General features: G+C 44.6%; 1 protein-coding gene across 4 annotated transcripts in view; it reads right to left on the bottom strand.

The window, feature by feature from the left end:
- SUCO (SUN domain containing ossification factor) overlaps positions 1-20,440 on the bottom strand; it is a 696,748-nt gene extending 676,308 nt beyond the window's left edge. For all 4 annotated transcript variants that reach the window (XM_086956303.1, XM_086956322.1, XM_086956311.1 and 1 more), the window contains exon 1: positions 20,177-20,440. In XM_086956303.1, the coding sequence (XP_086812429.1) occupies positions 20,177-20,223 (47 nt within the window). In that variant the 5' untranslated portion in view covers positions 20,224-20,440. The remainder of the gene's footprint in view (positions 1-20,176) is intronic.
- Positions 20,441-21,210: the final 770 nt, after the last annotated feature.

Raw genomic sequence — 21,210 nt, 5'->3', positions numbered from 1 at the left:
ACTATACCGATCCCCTAAAACAAACCTTTCTACACTCTTTCCTCTGAGTCCCCCCCTCCAAAACTCCTTTTTACTCATCCAAAAGCCACCTCCTATTAAAAAGACCTATATATATATATATTTTTAAATCTTTTACCCTTCACTATCCTTTTCAATCGAAATTAACAGACTAACATGTTCACTTCTTAAATGCCATATTAAACTACACTAATATACTACCCAAATAACTGAATAACATATCCACTACTCAAATTACTTCATATTTCACCATATTAATTCACCACTAATCCTTTGTAGGCTTCCTGAATAGCGTGCGTCAACAAGCGCTATATAAATACAAACCTTTGTCCTCGCCTTCTGCTATCATTCCAAATCGAAATAACTGACTAACCTATCCACCACTTAAAATGTACTTGCATGTTTCACTATACTAATTCATTACTAATCCTCTATGGGTCCCGAAGTAGGGTGCTACTCGCCGAAAAAGCGCTTCGACGCCTCGTCAGGGGTAGTAAGCGCTAAATAAATGCAATTACAATACAATACAATACAATACATTGATAAAACTCTCTGAATCCAATCTTCACTCCATCTACAGTGTTTGCCAGGGGTCAGCCGTTTAATTCTACTAGTCTGCTCTCACAACCCCACAGTTACATGCATGGCAGGATGGCATCCCGAGAACAATTTCAACTATGAATGAGGGAGGTTCTGGGGCAGATGTGTGGTCATTAACTTAAGTTAAACCCCCAGTAAAACGGAGGTGTTCTTGGTAGGATGCAGTGCTGACCTCTGATGAGATCTCTGCAAGCAGTACTTTCCTCCAGCACATATATTTCTACTGCGTAAGGAAATAAATCCATGATCTTACTGCAATAACCAATCGAAACATTGCTGCTGTGTGCTGTTTCGGTCTTGATTATGGGAAAACGTTTTACCTGAAAATGTAAAAATGTCTATTACATTGTCTCACTAGCGAACTAAATAAAGCAGGCACTAGTAGTTCAACCTTGGAAAACCTCTCCCATTTAGATTGCACAAGCTTCAGATGCTGGGCAGGCAAACCCTTAAATTCATTCCACTGAATGGTCTACAAAGACATTTGTGGCAATTTTCCTAACTTTATTCACAGCACCAGTATCAACCAATGCGTGCCCTTAAGACTTGTCCGGCACGATATTGTTCAGGTCCCCAGTTTCACCAAACAGAAATTGGGGGGGGAGGCACTTCTCGTTCAGGATCAGACATTATAGAATTATTATGTTAAACATCTTTGTTCAATGACTAAGCACTTGAAGTTTTGAGAGCTCTGAAAATACGGCTGCTCTTCACTGCATTCAACTATACTACTAGGACTTGATAGACCTTTTCCGTCTAATGCCATGAAACGTAAAACTGTTGTCTGAATGCCTTATAAACAACGACTAAAGCTCTGAAGTGCCCTATGTGCCTTATAGCCACGGTGCTGATCATATTTGGGAAGGAGCCAAAAGTCTTCAACTAGAAGGATAGAAAATCAAGAGACTTTATCCGAGCCAAAATAAGTCTACATATTTCCACCGAGAGGAGGAACCAGAGGAGGGATCTGAACCAGATCAGAAGCCTGTTATGGAGTTTGGGTCTCTCCTGCAATTCCATACAATGTGTAACCAGCAACAGGACAGGATAAACATATGAGTGTCCTAGAAGGGCACAAAACATCTCAGTATTCTTTTATTTGCTTTCCTTCCTCTTTGCATCCCCTTCGGGAAAGTGTGCGAGCGAGTTAAGCAATAGCTGCTGAGGAGAAAGGAGATATGAGCGAGCCAGAGGCACCTGTAAGCAATGGGTCTAATTCTCAGCAGGTCAAACTCTGCCCTATCATACTTCTGAGGCCATTAAAAGTGAGTACAATTACATTAGGGTAATGTCTTCCTAGGCTACAACAAGCATTTGCAATGCAAGAGGTCTCGCATTAGGAAAGTTTGAGCTATTAGTTTTGTAAATGACAAATTTTTTATTTATGTGTTGGTTTTGAAAATAGCGAAATTAATAGCTTTGTCATTTATAATGCCAATAGTTGTAACTTTCGCAAATGTGACACCTATAGCATTTGTAATGCAATATGTGTTGTATTTTGTTGACTTGCATGTATTGATATTACAAATAACAATGGCTTTTTATTTTTTTTTAATAATTAATACTTAAATCAAAGTTATTGTAATTTATAATGGCAAAAGCTTAAACTTTTGTAAATAACTTTTGTGAAGATTATGTTCAGTGTATTTTATTGTGACGAAAATCCAAGAACAGAAGTGAAATATTGACTTTTTTTGTGACATGTTATAAAGCTTGAAACATTGAGATAACATATTTGAACCAGTTGTTGTTGAATGGTTGCACAGATTGATGCGGTGGTGGCACTGAGTGATGTTGTGGTGGCGAACGAGTGATGCTGTGGCGTTCAGTGATGCGGTGGTAGCGCATAGTGATGTTGTGGTGCCCCTGAGTGATGCTGTAGTGGTGCTGAGTGATGCTGTATGCTATGCTATGTTTTGTTTTGCTCTCCTAGGTTTTGTTTTGTTATTCTATGCTATGTTTTGCTATCTTACGCTTTGATTTGTTATGCTATGCTGTGTTTTGTCATGCTATGTTTTGCTATGCTTTGTTATGCTATGTTTTGTTATGCTATGTTTTGTTATGCTATGCTATATTTTGTTGTGTTTTTATTATGCTATGCTTTGTTTTGCTTTGCTAAGTTCTGTTATGCTATGTTTTGTTGTGTTTGGTATGCTATGCTATGTTTTCCTATGCTATGTTTTGTTTTGCTATGTTATTTTTTGTTGTGTTTTGTTAAGCTATGCTATGTTTTGCTGTTATGTTATGCTATGTTTTGCTATGCTATGCTTTGTTATGCTAAGCTATGTTTTGTTATGCTAAGTTTTGTTATGCTAAGCTATGTTTTGTTATGCTGTGCTAAGCTTTGTTGTGTTTTGTTATGCTATGCTATGTTTTGTTATGCTATGCTTTGTTGTGTTTTGTTATGCTTTGTTGTGTTTTGTTATGCTATGCTTTATTTTGTTATGCTGTGCTATGCTTTATGCTATTCTGTTTTGTTATACTATGTTGTGTTTTGTTATGCTAGGGTATGCTGTTTTGTTATGCTATGCTATGTTTTGTTATGCTATGCATTATGTTATGCTATGTTCTGTTTTGCTGTGCTTTGTTATGCTATGTTTTGTTATGCTAGGTTTTGTTGTGTTATGTTATGCTATTCTATGTTTTGTTATGCTATGCTTTGCTTTATTTTGTTATGTTATGTTTTGTTATGCTATGCCGTTTTGTTGTGTTATGCTATGCTTTATTTTGTTATGCTATGTTTTGTTATGTTAAGCTAGGTTTTGTTATGCTTTTTTTTTTTCTTTGTCCTCATACATGCCATCAGATTTATTAAACTCTAGATGGGGTCTCTCCATGCCTTCTGCACTTACAAAAAAAGAAATAACGATTGCCGCTCTGGATATGTCTGTGCCTGGCTAACAGAGTTCACTCAGAGGAAAGGCTGTCTCCTGGTCCCACTCCCGTTTTCTTGACTAGATAGGAGCAAGTTACTAGGGAGGACCTGACAACGAACCTCTGGCATAATCATAGGACTAAGATTATTTTATCCTCCAGGACTCCAAGGCTGCCCAAACCTTGTCACGACTAGATTCATCACAGGCCATATCAGATTGACTTATCAAGAGAATATTTCTCAGGCATTCCGTGAAAGTTGGTGGGGACTCTGATTTCCATGCCCTACAGATTTCCCTCCTGGTGAAAACTATCACATAGAAAATCAGTTTTGTATCTGGAGAGCTTATACAATAATCTGTTGTTAAGCCAAAAAAGACCAGGGTAGTGGTAAGTTCAATTGGTCTTGATAGAACCTCCTCTAGGAAGCCACATACACTGGCCCAATACGGGACAATCTTTGGGCAACCCAAACACATGTGATCATCATCAGCAGCCAGTTCATTACATCTTGGGCACTAGTATGGTGTTGTACTTATCTTGGATAATTTCCCTGGCGTCCATTAGACTCTGTAGGTGGTATACAGGTGATTCCTCCTAAGGTTTGCTGGCTTGATCGCTGTCTGAGACAGGGTATAGGAGTCACACCAGATTTTCCTAATATCCACCCCGTCTTCAGTCAGGGCTCGGCTCCAAAGATTCTCCAGCTCAGAAACAAGACAGGCCCCTACTTCTGTGAGAGCTTTATACCAGAAGGACACCTCCAGGCCCAATTTGGAGACAGAATCCGAAAATCTGGTATCCTCCGTTTTGCCCCAGGATTGTGTCGCCCACCAACTTGAGAGCTGATAGAATTTAAACCTGGTTAAAGTCCCATTTGTGAGGTTAAAGAGGGACTCCCAGCTCATACGGTTTGGTCCGTGGCTTAGATCCCCCCCACAGTCTAATACCTGCTAACCGGAGTGGCTGGGAGAGTTGATCTAGCAAACAATTGGGGGTCCCCGGGGAATTCCAGATCTGGGCCTGTGGTGTGTAATATTGAATCCCCAATATTCTCTTGACATGTCCCCAGTTTTTAAGAGCAGTCAACAAGATCTTCAACCTGACTTTTTTTTTTATAGAATTTGGGGTCCCCACACTTAGAGGAAAAATTCCTGCCCTTGTGGGATGTCCTGTAACATTGCTTTGAATAGCAAACCCTGTATAGATGAATCTAGCTTATTTGCCAGAAGTCTGAAGTTCTTAAAATGGAAGGCATAACAATAGGAGAGTAGGTCGGGAAAAGCTAAACCTCCGATCTTCAACCCTCTCCTTAGCTTCCTCCAGGCTATCCTGGGTGTTTTTGTTGCCCATATAAAAGAACCTATCTACCCTTGAAGGAAAGCGATGTCTTTGGCATTGAAGGATAGTGGTATTGTGTTGAACAAGAAGGTTATCTTCGGGAGTATCGTCATTTTTATAAGATGGACTCTCCCGTAGATATTCAATGGCAGGCTCCCCCATTTTAAAAGTAGCTTGCACACTCCTTTAGATACTTTCTGCCAGCTAGCTTTTGGTACATCAGTTAATTTCTGGGTTATATAGATCCCTAAATACCTCATCTGAACTTTAGCTCCCTGTATCGCAATGGTGTTATTCCACCCCATTACCTCAATTTTTTCTTTATTAATCCTATAGCCTGATATTTTGCCAAATTCTTCGGCTAGTGCAAATAACCGTGGGATTGCTGTGATGTCGTTGGAGGTGTAAAGGAGAAGATAGTCTGCGTATATTGCTGTTTTTAAACCCAGATCAGCCATTTTAAAAGATGAGATACGTTCATCTGTTCCAAGTGAGCTCACAAAAGGTTCAATATAGATATTGAATAATAGAGGAGACAGAGGGCAGCCCTACCTGGTACCTCTGTGTATATTAAACCATTCAGTAAGGGTACCATTGACTAGAACTTTTGCTCTGGGGTTCTGATACAGAGATTTGATGGCTCGTATAAAATTAAATGGGAAGCCGAACTTGTTCATAGTAGCCCATAGGTAGTCCCAGTTGACCTGATCAAATGCCTTAGCGGCGTCAATGGCAATGATGGTGAGTGGCAACTTCCTATCCTGAGCGAAAATCGATAGCACTGATCACCTGAAAGGTGAGCTCTTTAAGCTGCCTCCCTGGTATAAACCCCCTCTGGTCAGGGTGAATAATTGTTTTAATCACTTTATCCATCCTGGTGGCCAGTATCCCCGAGAAAATCTTCAGGTCTGAATTTAAAAGCGAAATTGGTCTGTAGGATTCTATTCTTTTGGGGTCCTTATTTTGTTTTTGTATAAGTGTTACTATCGCTTCTGACCAGGATGGGGGGGGATACTTTCGCCTTGTAAAGAAGATGAAGCAAACTGGGGAATGGACTGTCAAGAGCCAAACTGATATAAGCCAATCGAGACAATGCTTGCCTACCCCCCCCTCCCCCATGGTGCACTCTCTTGTTTCCCTATCTTTTTCCTCTCCTTTCCCCCATGTGATTCACCCTGTACCATGTAAATAGGCTCTTTATTTTCAATAAAAAATTACTGGAAAAAAAAAAGTTCAGTACAGGCGTCACCTTTACTACGAGGCTAAAATAGACCTCTATTGGTAGACCATCATGCCCAGCAGCTTTACTCCTGCTCATTTTCCTTAACTGCTCCCTGATCTCCCCTTCGGTTATATAAGAGGATAAGAAAACCTTGTCCAAGTCGGACAGTTGAGGTAGATCTTTACTATCCAGCCAAGCCCTAACTTCTCCTTGACTGTGGTTGATATCATCTTGATAGAGGTCCTACATAAAGGACCTTGCCTCTTCTCTGATTTTGTCGTCTTCAGATAATAAAACCGCTGGCCCCCTCTGTATCAGGCTCTTGATGTTATTCCTTGTTCTTTCTGATCTTGATTTCCAGGCCAGGAGAGAACCGCATTTCTCTCCATAGGCGAAGTTCTGAAGTTTGCTTGCCTCCCACTTATCATGCATAATCTTGTCTGTCCTGGCGTTAAACTGCGCCTGTAGACTTACTAGCTCCTTCTCCAGCTGAGGGATAGCCCCCTTTGGGCGATAACACTGCTGATTACAATTCGGACTCCTTTTCCTTGATATTCTTAAGGGTCTCTAGTTCTAATTCCTTACTAGCTTTCCTTTTAAAGATCATCATAGAGCTCAGCACCCATCTTAGGTAAGCCTTAAAGGTTTCCCAAACTATTTGTTCTGTAGAGGTACCGACATTAAAACTAAAAAAGATCGGGCGGAGCTTGCCGGCATCGATGGCGGCCGCTTGAAAGCGCAGATCCGCCAATTCGCCTCAACTATCCTTAATTTATCCTTCCCCCCACAGCGCTGGACGTCTGGCTGGATCGCCGCTTCGCCCCCGCCTGCCGCTGACACCCCCGGCACCAACGTCGGGGTCCGGACGAGGCCACAGGGCACTGGAGACTGCAAGCGGAGAAGCCGAGGCGGAGGGCCGCGGAGCCGCAGCCTCGAGTGTTCCTGCCCCCGAGCTGTGAACTGAATTCGGCGCTCGCGGCGACCCTCCGGGGGCCGCAAAGGAGCAGCCGGCCCAGGGGAGGGGAGGGGGGTGGGAATCACAGGGGCTGCCCCGGCAGGCCCGATCACCAAAGGAGGGCCATCGAACTCGGAGGGGGTGCCCTCGAAGGTGAGGCGTTTTCTGCGCACGTGGCTGGGCTGACCCCCGGACACTTCTCATCCTATCTGCCGGCACGTATCAGCTGGGGGGCGCTTTCGGCCCCCACCCCCCACGGGCCAACGGCAGTATACTTCCCTACGCCCGGTGGTGTTTTGCGCCTGGCCCGAGGAGGCGACCATGACGGCGGCAACACTGCTGTGGCTGCGCCCCAGGAATAGAAGGAGCCCGCAGGGGGGACGCACTGCTACCCTGGCCCTCTTCACCCCAGCTGGGGTAGTGGGAAGCATCGAGACAGGCGCCCCGCGGCGCGGACATGGTCAACAGCACGGTTTACACTTCAGACCCCCCTTGTCGGTGGATAGGCAGGAGGCGCGGGGACGGTGACGGTCCCGAACAGCCAAGAAGGGTTTGACTAGCGGCTCCCTCCCCTTCCCGGCGGGGGTTGCGAACACGAGGAGAGTCGAGCTGGGGAGTCCTGGAGACCCCCCCCCACAAAAAGGGAGTTGCGGCCACCGCGAACGACACCTCCCCCCGGGGCCTGCAGGGCAAGAGGAGGCCCGACGGAGCAGCTGCGGGGCAAGATGGGGAAAGGGGAAAGGGGACGCGAAGCAGTCAAAACTCCCATTCGAGCAGCGTCGCACCAGGCCTGTGGACTCGGGAGAAGCAGACAGTGGGCAGGCCTCTGCGGCGCAGGAGGGCTCTATCTACGCCGGCATAAAGGACCTGCTGGTCACCATGGAAAAGGGCCTGCAGGAGAGTATGGCGTCGATAAAGACCAAGATGGACACCCTCACCTACCGCATAGACAGGATGTCGGAAAGGGTCGACAAACACGCAGAACGCCTCGACATGTCCGAAAGACGGCTCACGGAAGTGGAAGAAGGGCAAATGGAACTTGATAAGGACCGCAAACACATGGCGAAGTTATTGCAGGTCATACAGGACAAGTCTGAAGATTTGGAAGCGCGCTCCAGGAGGTCCAACATACGGATCACGGGGTGCCGGAGACGACCCAAACGGGCAAAATGGAGCGATTTGTGGAGAAGTTGCTGACCAGCCTGCTGGGGGAAGGTGTATTCTCCAACATGTTCATAGTGGAGAGGGCACACCGCTCTTTGGGACCGCGTCCACCACCGGGAGCCTCCCCAGGCCCATAATAGCTAAACTCCTAAATTACCGCGACAGGGACTCAGCTCTGAGAGTCGCACCAGAGAAAGGCCAGCTACAATTTGAGGGATCCAACATATCCTTATACCCCGACTTCACTGCTTGAGTACAGGAGGATCGGAGACGTTTTGCCCCTTACAAACAACAGATGAGACCTTGGTCTGGACTATGCAATGCTGTATCCGGCGAAGCTGCGGATAAATCAGGGTGGTCACTCCCATTTCTTCACGGACCCGAAAGAGCTTCAAAAGGCGCTGAAATCCTGGGCAAAAGAGCGGCGAAACGGCCCGAGAGATAGACCAGAAGACCCGGGCCCCTCCAGTGGTCTGGAGGATCAAGAATGACGGCTCAGCCTCTTGGGACTCGTCTAGTTGGTATCAGGCCAGTGCTCCGCCACGGAGATGTAACGAGCAACCAGTTTTGCTCGGAGGTCCACACGACGAGACGAACTGTGTAGATGGGGTGAGCTGTCGACACCTTGGAAGTGAACACGGACTTCGTCACATGGTGAGATTGTTCCTATATATGGGGGCCTGTTTGGATTTGGTGCCACTTGAGTACACTACTTGCTCATTCTGACTTACTAGCTTACAGGAGACTGTTGGAGCTGGCAGTTTTTTCCCCCTGGTCTGCATTCATTTTTCGAAGAGTGGGATGTTGGGGCGGCGGGCGGGTGGGGCGTTGGTTTTCGACTGCCGGGGACACTGGTCATGATTATTGATTCTACTATAGAATGCTGTGGTAGGATTACTGATAGAGGTGAAGTGGCGGAGAGCCTGATGGCGAACGTTGGTTTCGGTTAAATGCTTTCTACAGTTCTCTTGGTGACCTCTGCCCTAGAGCTGATCGCACACAGGGTTCCGGCTGGGCCCTATGGTTTTGGTTTGGGGGAAACGGGGAGGGGGGAGGTCTATCGTATCATGCTAGGCCAAGTTGGGGTTGGTCTGCTGTGGGTGGAGGGGGGGGAAGACATGGTTGCCATTACGAGACAATGGGAGAGTTACAATTGTTACGTTCTGTTTCAATGTGCCTTGCCTCAAATAAATCAATTCTTTTGCTTCGACTGTCTGATTGCCTGCTCTTTAGTCTGCTCAAGACACTTGCCTACGATGATACTCCCCGGGTGGTGCCCTGATGGCTGAGGGGGAGGTTGGAAGGGCGGATGAGCACCCTGGGTTGGTACACGCTTTGACATGGAATGTGAGGGGGCTGAATGACCATCGGAAACTTAGAAGGTGCTCTGCTATCTTAGACGCCACAATATTGATATCGCACTACTACAAGAAACGCATCTTCCACTCACCAGTAACATGCTACACACCAGGAGTTTAGCGGGTAACATAGCGGTTGCGGGGTTCACCACTCATGCGCGGGCGTCCTCACCTGGATAAACCCGAAATCAGGATTTCTCCTGCAGACCATTCGGGTCGACCCAGAGGGGAGGTATGTCCTGGCGTCCTGCACTGGTACGGGGATGGAATTGCTAGTGGTTAACACCTATGGCCCAAACTTTGACTCTCCTGTATTTTTTGACTCCCTGGCCACTGAGATCTCCAACCACAACAAGTCACACATACTATGGGGTGGGGACTTTAACTTGACGTTAAACCCGGGCTTAGATAGGTCCTCGGGTCCCCCCCGGCGGCCCTCCGCAGCCGCACAGTCACTCTCCCCAAAGCTGGTGATGTTGGACATGATAGATGTGTGGTGGAGCAGGAACGATGGGAAGAGTGGTTTTACCCATTACTCAGCGTTTCATGACATACATACAAGGATAGATTACTGGTTTGCTACTGCGAGCTCTGACCGCTTGATCAAGTGCTGCAAGGTTCTCCCCCGCACCCTCTCGGACCACTCCCCTATTCTGTTAACCCTGGAGACCCCAGTGAAAGGTTACGCTCCGTTCACCTGGCGCTTCCCGCCATATTCCCTGTTGGATCCGATTTTCCGCGGAGAGTTGGCGGAGGCGATCGAGGTTTTTTTTTTAGACAAATGTGGGCTCGGTTGAAGACTTCCAAATGGTGTGGGAGGCCTTCAAAGTCTATATTAGAGGGATAGCAATGTCCAAGCACTATAGTGTCTTGAAGACTACCAGAGCCACTCTGGCTGACCTTGAGCGGCAATTGCACGCTCTCGAAACGAGACCCCGCTCCCACCCGGACGACTCCGTGGAGGATGAAACTAAGCGTCTATTGATGGAATACCACGAGGCGGCCGACAGAGAGGTACTACACCTGGGCAAATATGCCACGGCACGCACTTACGGAGAGGGAGAGAGACTGGGCGCAGTCCTAGCTAACATTGTCAAAGGCAAGAGAAGAAAGGCACATATTCCTGATTTAAAGAACGCAAGCGGGGAGAGTGTGTCGGATGAGGCGGAGATGGCGGCAGTCTTCAGGGACTACTATGCGGAGCTATATTCCTCCAAAAGTGGAGATCTGACGGATGAAATATGTGATTATTTAGAACATATACAGCTCCCATTTCTCCCTCACTCAAACAGGGAATTCCTGATGTGCCCCATTCAGCCGGACGAAATTAGAGAATCACTAGCCTCCATGAGATCGGGTAGTGCGCCGGGCATGGATGGCCTCTCTGTCGATTTCTACAAAGCGTTCCAAGAACAACTACTGCCGCACATCCACGCCCTCCTAGAAGACATAGGGGTTCAAGGTACCATGCCTAGCTCTATGAGGGAGGCAATGATAGCTACCATTCTTAAGCCGGGTAAGCCACACGTCGACTGTAGCTCATATCGCCCGATCTCGCTGCTAAACGTTGACACCAAACTATACGCGAATGTCCTTGCGAACAGACTGGCACTTCTAGCCCCGGACTTAGTGGCCCCAGAACAGGCGGGATTCATCCCATCCAGAAATTTGACTTATAATATCAGAACTGTGTTGGGTACTATCCAACACGTGAAGCAAGACACGCCAGCGGTAGCGCTCTTTTTAGACATGGAGAAGGCGTTCGACTCCGTAGAGTGGCCATTCCTTCTACAGGTACTACGAAGAATGGGCCTGGGCGAACCCTTTATCCAAATGATCGGCACGCTCTATGATGGCCCGGCGGCTAGGGTCCGGGTAGGCAATGCGGTATCCCCCCCTTGTTCATAGGGAGAGGCACCCGCCAGGGATGCCCTCTGTCCCCTTTACTATACGCGCTAGCTGCTGAACCCCTCGCTGTGCCCTAAGAGGGTATCATAGTCACAAGGGAGTTAGGTTCCCCACATACAAGCTGGTCGTATCTATGTATGCGGACGACACCTTGCTATACGCCCACGACCCGGCTGTCTCACTTCCCCCGCTCCTGAGAGAGGTGGTCCGATTCGGCGCGCTCTCGGGGCTCAGGGTTAACTGGGCGAAATCTGTGGTACTACCCCTGACTCCTGTGACGACTCGGGTGGAGACGGAGTTCCCTGTACAATGGACGGAGGAACCGATCAGTTATCTGGGGATCCAGATACATACGGACCCGGATCTGCTCCTGGGGCAGAACTACGGTCGAGCGGTCAGTAGGCTCGAGGACGAGATAGAAATATGGTGTAAACTACCACTAACGCGGATAGGCCGCATAGCCCTAATGAAGATAATAGTGCTACTACGGTTTCTATTCCTGTTTAACGCGCTACCTATCGTGCTCTCTAAATCCTTCTTCCATTGTCTAACTAGTCTGCTGATCAAATTGGCATGGCCAGGCAAACAGCCGCGAGTCAAATGGACTACGCTCACCCACCCATATAATATAGGGGGGCTAGCGGCGCCGGATCTGGAATTGTACTACAGGGCTGCCCAGGCATCCCATCTACATAACTGGATACATGGCGATCCACTAATCCCGCATGTCTGACTCGAACGGTTATTCGTACACCTTATACCGCTCCCGGCCATGATCTGCCAACCGCAGGATCGCCGGACGGGGATATTGGATTCCATATCTTCCACAAACCACGCGTGGCACTCACTCCTATTTCGCCAGGGAGGAGCATTGCTGTATTCACAGGGGCTCCTGCAAGTCCACATCCAATTTGTGTCATGCCCTCAGAGGTATCTTCCATCTAGCTTTAATCAGCCTACCATAGTTTTGTAAATCGTTTCCTTTAGGCGGCAAATAAATTGGTCCTCATGATGCAGAACTATGGCTCGAAGTGGGTTTTCTTACTGAGAAACAAAGCAGCTGGTGTATATTTTACTTTTATAACACACTCCTATGAACCGCCTGGCCTTCATAGATCCACTGCACAAGCGAGATCACACGTTTTGTTGCTTAATATTGATATTACTATTTTGGCAGTGTTACCCGTGCAGAACACCTAGAGATTTCTGGATTAGTTCCAGTGAGTCTTAGAGCAAATATATAGAAGGGATTGACTTCTTCTGACTAGACTATAGGAAAAGCAACGTCATTTTAAGTGAGGGGTTAGGCAAAAGTGATCCCAAGTGACAGCACATAGTGCATTCATCCCGTCTAGCACAACCCCATTGCATGCTATGTAAATGTGTCTGGACAGCATAAAAAAAAGGATTAGTCAAGGACGCAGAAATGTTCACCTTACTGACTAAAGAGTTTATTAGGTATTAGAATGGTTGACTTGTAAGGAATTATTGATTTTGTGGACTTTTAACAAAGAAGAGAATGTCTGATTTTAACTATTGCGCTTAGTAAATAACAATTCTCCACGAGTAATATATGCATGTAGAAACAGAAACATTAACTGCTGCAACTATTGTTGCAGGGATTCTGCTCATGAACAGGAGTATGCTTAGAACCATAGAACATCAGTATGTAGGGAACCGAGTCACCATACCACATCAGCATCTCTGAGCCCAAATCAGACTAGCTATAGTGCCTCACTTGTCCTCCTAACTTTTCCAGAAAAACAAGTAATTTGGCATCCCAGAAAAAAACCCTCTCGACCCTCTCAGGGACCACAGTAACAGGACACACCCTTTCTCTCTCTCACTAGTACCTGTCAACAAAAAGACCAGAAAGAGACATGAACAAAGTTTACAATATTTTTTTAAACTGTCGTGCGCCAAGAATCAATAATTGCATCAAAATTAGAAAACAGATACAAGTCAAAAATGTCATTAGCATGGTTAATAAACCTCATACAATAAAAAGCCCTGTCATCTTATCTGACAGATCTGCCTAAACCCTTTTATACTACTGAGGCTGAGTGGTTATAAATTATAGATCTCTGGGTTTAGTGGCGGACCCCATACCTTAGCAAACATAGGTGGATATTCCACATCCCAGCTGAAGCCGCACTCTCATCTCAGGGTCTTCGCTCTATGTGTATTTCCAGAACCACTTTCCTCGGTTATATGAAAAAATAAGAATAGTCAAAAACAGCAGCTGCATTCCTTTATTATGTCTAGGTGCTAGTTGCTGGACAGAGAGAACAACAAGTGGCAATGTTGTTTGACCTTGCCTTGGCTGTTCAAACTAAATCCCAGGAAAATAATAAAATACAAAAACATTTGCTGATTCCATGTGAAAACAAAGTGGATAATAAATTGTTGCTGGGAGATATTGTTTTTCCTGAAGGAGGTTGTTGTGAAATCCTAGAATCCACCGAAACGCATCAATGCTTTACAATTTGATTCACTAGATCTTTGGAACATTTGTTAGAACTAGAGAATTAAACCTAAAAATATTCTGGCTCAACAGATGATTTGTTACAGACTGTTGTCTTTTCAATGACCTGATGAATAGTCTAATGTATTCTCCTGCTATGTTTTCTGTTTGATGATGGTTTATTAATGATATTATTTTACTTTTCTAATCATCTAAATTATGTATGTATTGAATGATTTTTATGCTCCTTTTAGACGTTAATGATGTTTGTATTAATAATGATTTTTTTATGCATTGCGATTTTAATAAAACACATTAAATTTTCTAGAGTTAACTGGTCGGCACAGTGTATATATTTATACATTATAATATTTTTGTGTTTTGGTGATATTGGTTGATCCTTGGCTTGCATGAATGATAATTGAATTGTTAAGCTGCCCAAAGGAGGTTCTACTTTTTGACTCTTGAAAAGATAATGTGGCACAGAGGAAATCGTGTTATTTAATAACGTGTGCAAAACCAAAGTGGTCTGCAGCGTGTATAATTAAGCTAACATAGGGAAAACGACAATGGGACATATGAGAAACATAGAACACTATTTAAGCACAATTCTTCATATCAGAGGGTTAAAACATGATGTACATTAAAAGGTCAAATGGCTCAGCCTTTCATCCAAAACTGCTTTTCTCAAAAAGAAAGATAAAGTACAGAAGAAAACCAGATGAAAAGAGTTTAAGGACTGATAGCTCTAGCCACCTTTCGATTATTTTCAGCTAATCCATTCAAAAATCTAATTAGAGACTTAAGTGCAAAAACGTCATTACACAAATGAAACCACTCTGGGCATCGCGCCAACTAGGCCGCTTATGCAAGAGTAAGGGCTTCCAAGCATGGGATCTGATCGGTATCTCCACAGTGGGAGACCTTTGGAAAAGAGGTGCCATGCTAACATTTGAGCAACTGGTGGAACAATATGACCTGGCTCCCACCGAACAACTTAGATATCTGCAAATTAGTCATGCATTAGGATCACTTATCCAGCCTGGGGATGACGTCCCAGACTCCACCCCTCTGGAAGATAGGCTCCTTACGGAGCACATGCCCAAAACAGCGACCTCCTTCGTCTATCGTAAGCTTATTAACAACCTGCCGGACCCAACCTTAAAACTGAAGGACAAATGGACTGTGGAGGTGGGAGAAGTTGATGAATCGGACTGGCAGACAGCGCTTTCCTCCCCCAGAGAGGTTGCTATTCCTTCCCGACTCCGAATGGTACAATTGAAAATATTACACCGAGTATATTACACTAGGGTCACACTACACGCGATAGGGAGAGCTGAACATGCATTCTGCTTGCGAAGGAAGGGACATTCTTTCATACTATCTGGAATTGCCCATGTATTGCAGATTACTAGACTAAGGTAACGAGGACTATGTCGCAAGTGGTTAAGGGATCAATACTACCGGACCCTAAATGATGTCTCCTAAATATCTGGGAACCCAATGATCTCACTCACTCCACCCAGGATTGGATGACGTTAGGAATGATGCAACATGAAAACGTTCTAAAACATTGGTTAATGCTGCAAACTAAACCAGATTACAGAATATTTGAGCAACCACCGCTGTTCGCTTACGAACGATCAAAAAAACCTGAAAGAATTACTACATTCCAAAATGGTTGTTGACAAACAAGATGATACAAAAACTAAATACAAAGGCACTAATCTATGCTTGAACTGTGGTGATTGCAACAATGTCATCAAGGGTATAAAAATAACTCCTCCCTTTAAAGGGATCAAAATCAAACTAAGAACCAATGCTACATGCAAATCAAAAAAACTAATTTACATGCTAAAATACCCGCGTGGGTTGGCTTTGTGGGTAAAATAGTGCGGAAGATCAAGGTCAGAATAACTGAACATATGAGCAAAATTCTAACAAAGAATGAAAAATCAACAGTAGCAGATAATTTCAATACTCATGGACATTAAACGTATCACCTACTTTTTACGGTATTGGAGGTGGTAAGTATACTAAAATGGTGTCTTTCATAAAATACACACTTGAGGAGATCAACAGTATTTTAAATACTTTTTTCATGCTTAAGTTTATGCGAACACTGACTTTAGATGCAGTTTACATCAAAGAAACATACAAATACGAAGACAATTAGTACAGATACACATATATAACACAACCATTGAAAGATGGCGCTAGAATTTAGACACACACTTACTAGATCAAATCACAAGCTACACACTCATGAACCAATTGACATTCATATTATCTCTTCTTAAACCAACCTTCTTTTTATTTGGATATACACCAACTAGATTTTACACATGGAAGCAAAGAAAGTATAGCAACACGAGAGGATTTATCAGTCCTCTTTCGATTATCATTAACTCCTGGGATATAAATAGGGACAAACATAGCAGCGGTTTTGTGGGTCGTATGTCTTGTTTACCTCACATCAACTACGAGGCCACGTTTTTGACCATTGCAAGCATAACTTTAATTTCAAACGGATCGCAATTCATCAAAATAACTTAAAAAAGACCTAATGGGAGACTGTTCCTCGCTGTGAAAAACCAGCGTATTTTCAGTCTTTGTTGAAATTTTGTATCCATGTCTTGACTGAATTCTCAGAATATCGACTTCAGCAAAGGGTCAATTATTAATCACCAATTTAAACAGAGTTCACTCACTTGTTCTAACAAAGCTGCTAATAACAAGACTTGTTTGGAGGGTATTGAAGACAATCGCATATTGTAGGGTATACATTGGGAAACTGACTACATTCTATATGGGCTTATAAATCCACATGATATACATCCGGTGTGAAATGATCTATGTGGTTCGCATCTTCATGATTCCATTATGGATGTATAAATGAATCGAAAATTTTAATGAATGACTGTATTAAATCTGCTTTCTTTCTTTCCTTCGATTTATCATGTTTGTTTTATTTATTCCTAATTAGAGAAATAAACCCCCTGATCAATGGCCAATTGAGGAATGAAATGCATCGGGGATTGATTAAAGTTCATCATTGGAGAAATATTGCATAAGTGTATCACAAATGAATTCTTGACCAAATGAATAACAGTGAAATTTCATGAAAGATTATAGTGAAGTTTTTGTGGATTTTTTGGCATTACACATGTCAGTTGAAAAGATACTTTATTTTCTGAGGAAAAATTCAACAGGCAGCTTCTCATCCTGATTATGTCGTCCCCCAGGTCTGACGCGTTTCGAGGATTGTTTTCCTCTTCCTCAGAGGCCAAGTGAAAAAATCGAAAAGTAAGGTGCCTTCCCACAGTACCCTGCGTGCTTCTTAAATAACATATTATTGACCTCAGATATGCACTTCATTGCGATTCCCTTCTCAATGCACGCTGGTATCTGTAGTCTGTTTGAGCACCAATTTCACCCTCCAGTGGGTCCGATTTAATCGCATTTCTAAGAGGACAGTTTTGGCAGCCCACATTGAGCCTCTGGATGAGACTGCGAGTTGTACTCAAATCTCCTGCTGCGCCATAATCAAAGAGAGGGTTCCACTCAAATGGCCCCCTGTTTGAGCGGGTGGTGCGTCGCTTTCACGACCTGGAACCGCTGTGTAACATTTCCCAAACAATTGCACCACAATTAAAGCCACACTCCGTTTGGGACATGTTTATCTATACATGAATTAGGTATGCCACTGGCCTCTATCTTTCATTTATTAGTTGTTAACTATGATGGTTAATAGTTGAGAACTTTGATGATGTACATTTTTTTGCACTTGCACTTTATTTGATTTGCACTTTTCTCCCTGACTTTATGAGCTATAATGAATGACATCTATATCGCTTTTCCATATGTATTCTGGATTTTTACTATGCACTTTAGCTTGTGATATACTGTGGACAAGCCAATTTTGAACCATTAGGTTTTAAATATGTAATATTGCCTCTTTACATTTGCAATCTTTTTGGCTTTTTATACACTTTGTATTTATTGTATTAATCCTTAATTGTATAACCTTGATTGAGCAACTCTGAGTTTTAGACACCAAGTTGGTAATGGGAGTGTCTCAACTAACTTCACCTGGTTAGTATACAACGACGTCTTGAGGTCCAGCACGCTATGTGATCAAGACTGTGGCAACGCAGTCGAAACATGTAATGCTGGGCACTTGCCTTTGTATTTTGATTCAATGCCTTTAATACTGGAATAAAGCACTTCAATTTGAATATGCATGCATTAGATAGATAGATAGATAGATAGATAGATAGACACACGTATACATACGCCGTTTCGGGACCAGCAGTGGTACACGAGGAGACACTGTCCACAGGAAGGAACAGTGGGCGCATTACGCATAACATCTATAACTGCCACTGCCAAATCAAACTACATTTAAGAGGACCCAGAGGAAGAAAAAAACTAATTAGGGATTTAACTACCAACCAGGCATGACTGTTCCATACCACTTATAAGGTGTGGGGGACCTTGCCATTAGAGTTGCATGACTATCTCCTACACACAAATGACAGACATGTTCTGTGTCACTGGGACCTGCCCAATAACACTTGGGCGGAGCAGGCCTTGGCGAGAGGGCCACAGGTAACTTCAATCTACCCAAAACTCACAGACATGTTACCAGTCACTGTGACCTCTCAAAAGGTCGAAACATATATCTGTAAAGTGGCTTCAGACAACATGCTAAACGAAGGAACGAAAAGTTAATTAATTTAATAAGTATACAACTACTTATCGTCACCAACTCTTCCATGTACTGCAGATCCCCCAAGACTGCAAAGCATGTAATTCTCACTCCACACAATCAACTACACCTATTCCTCCACCAACTACTTAAGACCCCAAAACCTCAAGTATTCTACATCAGGCACGTACTGTCGATTGCACAAAACCGCCAAATACACATATTCTGCAAAAGAACAGCTACACCTCGTGCTCAAATAAACATTACATTGACACATCAAACTCCTCAAAGACATACTTTCAATGTCATCTTAAGTCCACTCTACAAACAACTAGAGCCCAATTGAAGCATAACGGATATAGTAATCTAAAGGTTGACTTCCTCTACGTTTAAAATTCCCCCGTACTAAAAATTCAAAACATTCCATATGCTCCGTAGTGTTGATATGTGGGGGAAACCAGGTGCCAAATGAATAAAATGATTTGCTCATAATCAAACGAGGGAGCCAGTGTTGGGAACCAGGCGAGAGCAGTCAACATTTTAGCAGCTAGACCACTTCCCATCCTAAGCAGTGGCTTTCTGGTCAAAAGAAAAAGCAAGAGATTGTCAAATAGGCAAGTACACTTGAAAGGCTGCTATACCTTGGACAGAGACATCCACAGTGCAACCCAGTGCCATTGGAACACCCAAATAATCTAGGGGGCTTTCACACTATGGAAAATTACGTGTATACTCAGTACCCACATTTCATGCGAAAGCCAGCCTTCATTTCTTAACCAAAGGCATATTTAATTCTACCGTTTTAGGTATTGCAAGTACACAGGTTCAAGAATATCGGTAAAAGAATGATGTTGGGAAAAAAACAGGACTTGCTGAGTCACACATGATATGGAGAACACCTATTTCTTTACAGTACAGTCTCAAGATCACTTGGGGTCGAAAGCATCACAGCATGGGGTAGTGGTTAAACCCGACCTTCTCACACCACAGAATCTCATACTTAAGGAGGTCTCTTATCACAGAGCTTCACGACACAGTTGAATACCCACACCCCAGACTCCCACTATGGAAAAGGTTCTCGTGCTCCAGTGCCTCACTATGATGGAGGTACCCCCACCTCTGAGTTTCACTACTGCCGTGGGTCTCACACTCCACTGCCTCACTCACACAAGTTAGTACTCACAAGCGAAGGTCTCAACATCACTGGGGCCGCACGCTTCAGAGACTCACTACCATGACGGTTGCTCCCACCATCTCACTACTCACGCTTCACTGTCCCACTTTGTATGTGAGAGTTGACACCTACCATTCCACTAGAGCTTCAGGGTTCGTAGCATCAATACACCGGGTATAAACATAACCTTCAGTCTCACTTCATAGGGAACGGGCTCACTCTCTAATGCCTCTCTAAATCAAAGAGGGAAGAGTCATCTTCAGAATCTTACTCCACCAAGAGGGAAAAGTAGGATTTTACACAACAGTGGTACATACTCAATAGCAACACAGATCTCACGCAGGAGTCTCATTATACGAGAAGAGGGTCAATGGATACGGGCCTTACCAGATCAGCAAACAGAGCAGCAGCACGGCGCAGCGCTGGTTCCTCATCTTCCCTGCAACCGGTGCGGGCGCTGCATCCTGAGACCTGGCTGAGGGGTTAGCACCCTGTCCTGTGGACACGCGGGTGCTGCAGTCCAAGGGGGGCAAATAGAGGGGGCGGGTTCGCTCCGCTGTTTCCAGTCATAGACCAGGCCGGCGACACAGTGAGAGAGGCCCGAGGAGCGCCGGCGCAAGCCAACCTCCGGCCATAGACCCGCCCACCACTGCAAGAGCCAAGCCCTCCCAGCACGAGCCAACCAGCGGCACGCGCCCTGTACCGCCTCCTACTCGGGGAGCGAGCCAACCTCCAACTCGACGGCGGTTTGACCCCGCCCCTTTGATCAGCAGGCGCTGAGTTGGAAGCAGCGCGTCATCCGCGTGTGTCTTAGTACAGCCAGCTGTCTTAAAACATTGGCCTGATTATTCATAAACATGGGAAAAGGACTCACAGGAAGTGAGGCGCAAAGGAAGTAGGTCGCTGCCTAGCATACGAAGGCAAGTAGCCATCTGCAATTGATAGAGTTCCCTTATTTCCAAAAGGAACGGAGCCTAAGACGGTACTGTAGCGAAATAAATGCAGTTCTCTAACAGGAACGTATTTTTCCACCATTAGATTGTGACCCAGGCCAGAACTAGTGAGAGAAAGAGGATGAAAACAAACCTTCAAGAATGATTTAAAGGAGCAGGAAGAGTAGAGTGGTACATGAAAGAGGTATACGATGCAAACAAGACTGGGCATCCAAGGTATTCAGTAACATTTGACAGGCCGGCCACATGCTTCTGAGAAAAGGTACAGGTACATATTATTTACCAAATTAAGCACTGTGTTATGAAAATAATTTACACCAGGGGAGGTTTTATACGTACAGCACATTTTCTCTGTTTCCGCCTCACTACATGTAAAGATGGCTCTTACTCCAAAATCATTATCGAGTTCTTTATTGGCAACTCTGCTTAACACAGCATAGACGATCACAACATGTCGCCGTTCCCTCA

This window comes from Lissotriton vulgaris, chromosome 1_1 (assembly GCF_964263255.1).
Source record: "Lissotriton vulgaris chromosome 1_1, aLisVul1.2, whole genome shotgun sequence".
NCBI lineage: Eukaryota > Metazoa > Chordata > Amphibia > Caudata > Salamandridae > Lissotriton > Lissotriton vulgaris.
The sequence above is the reverse complement of the archived record's forward strand: the minus strand, read 5'-3'. Positions and strand labels throughout refer to the sequence as shown.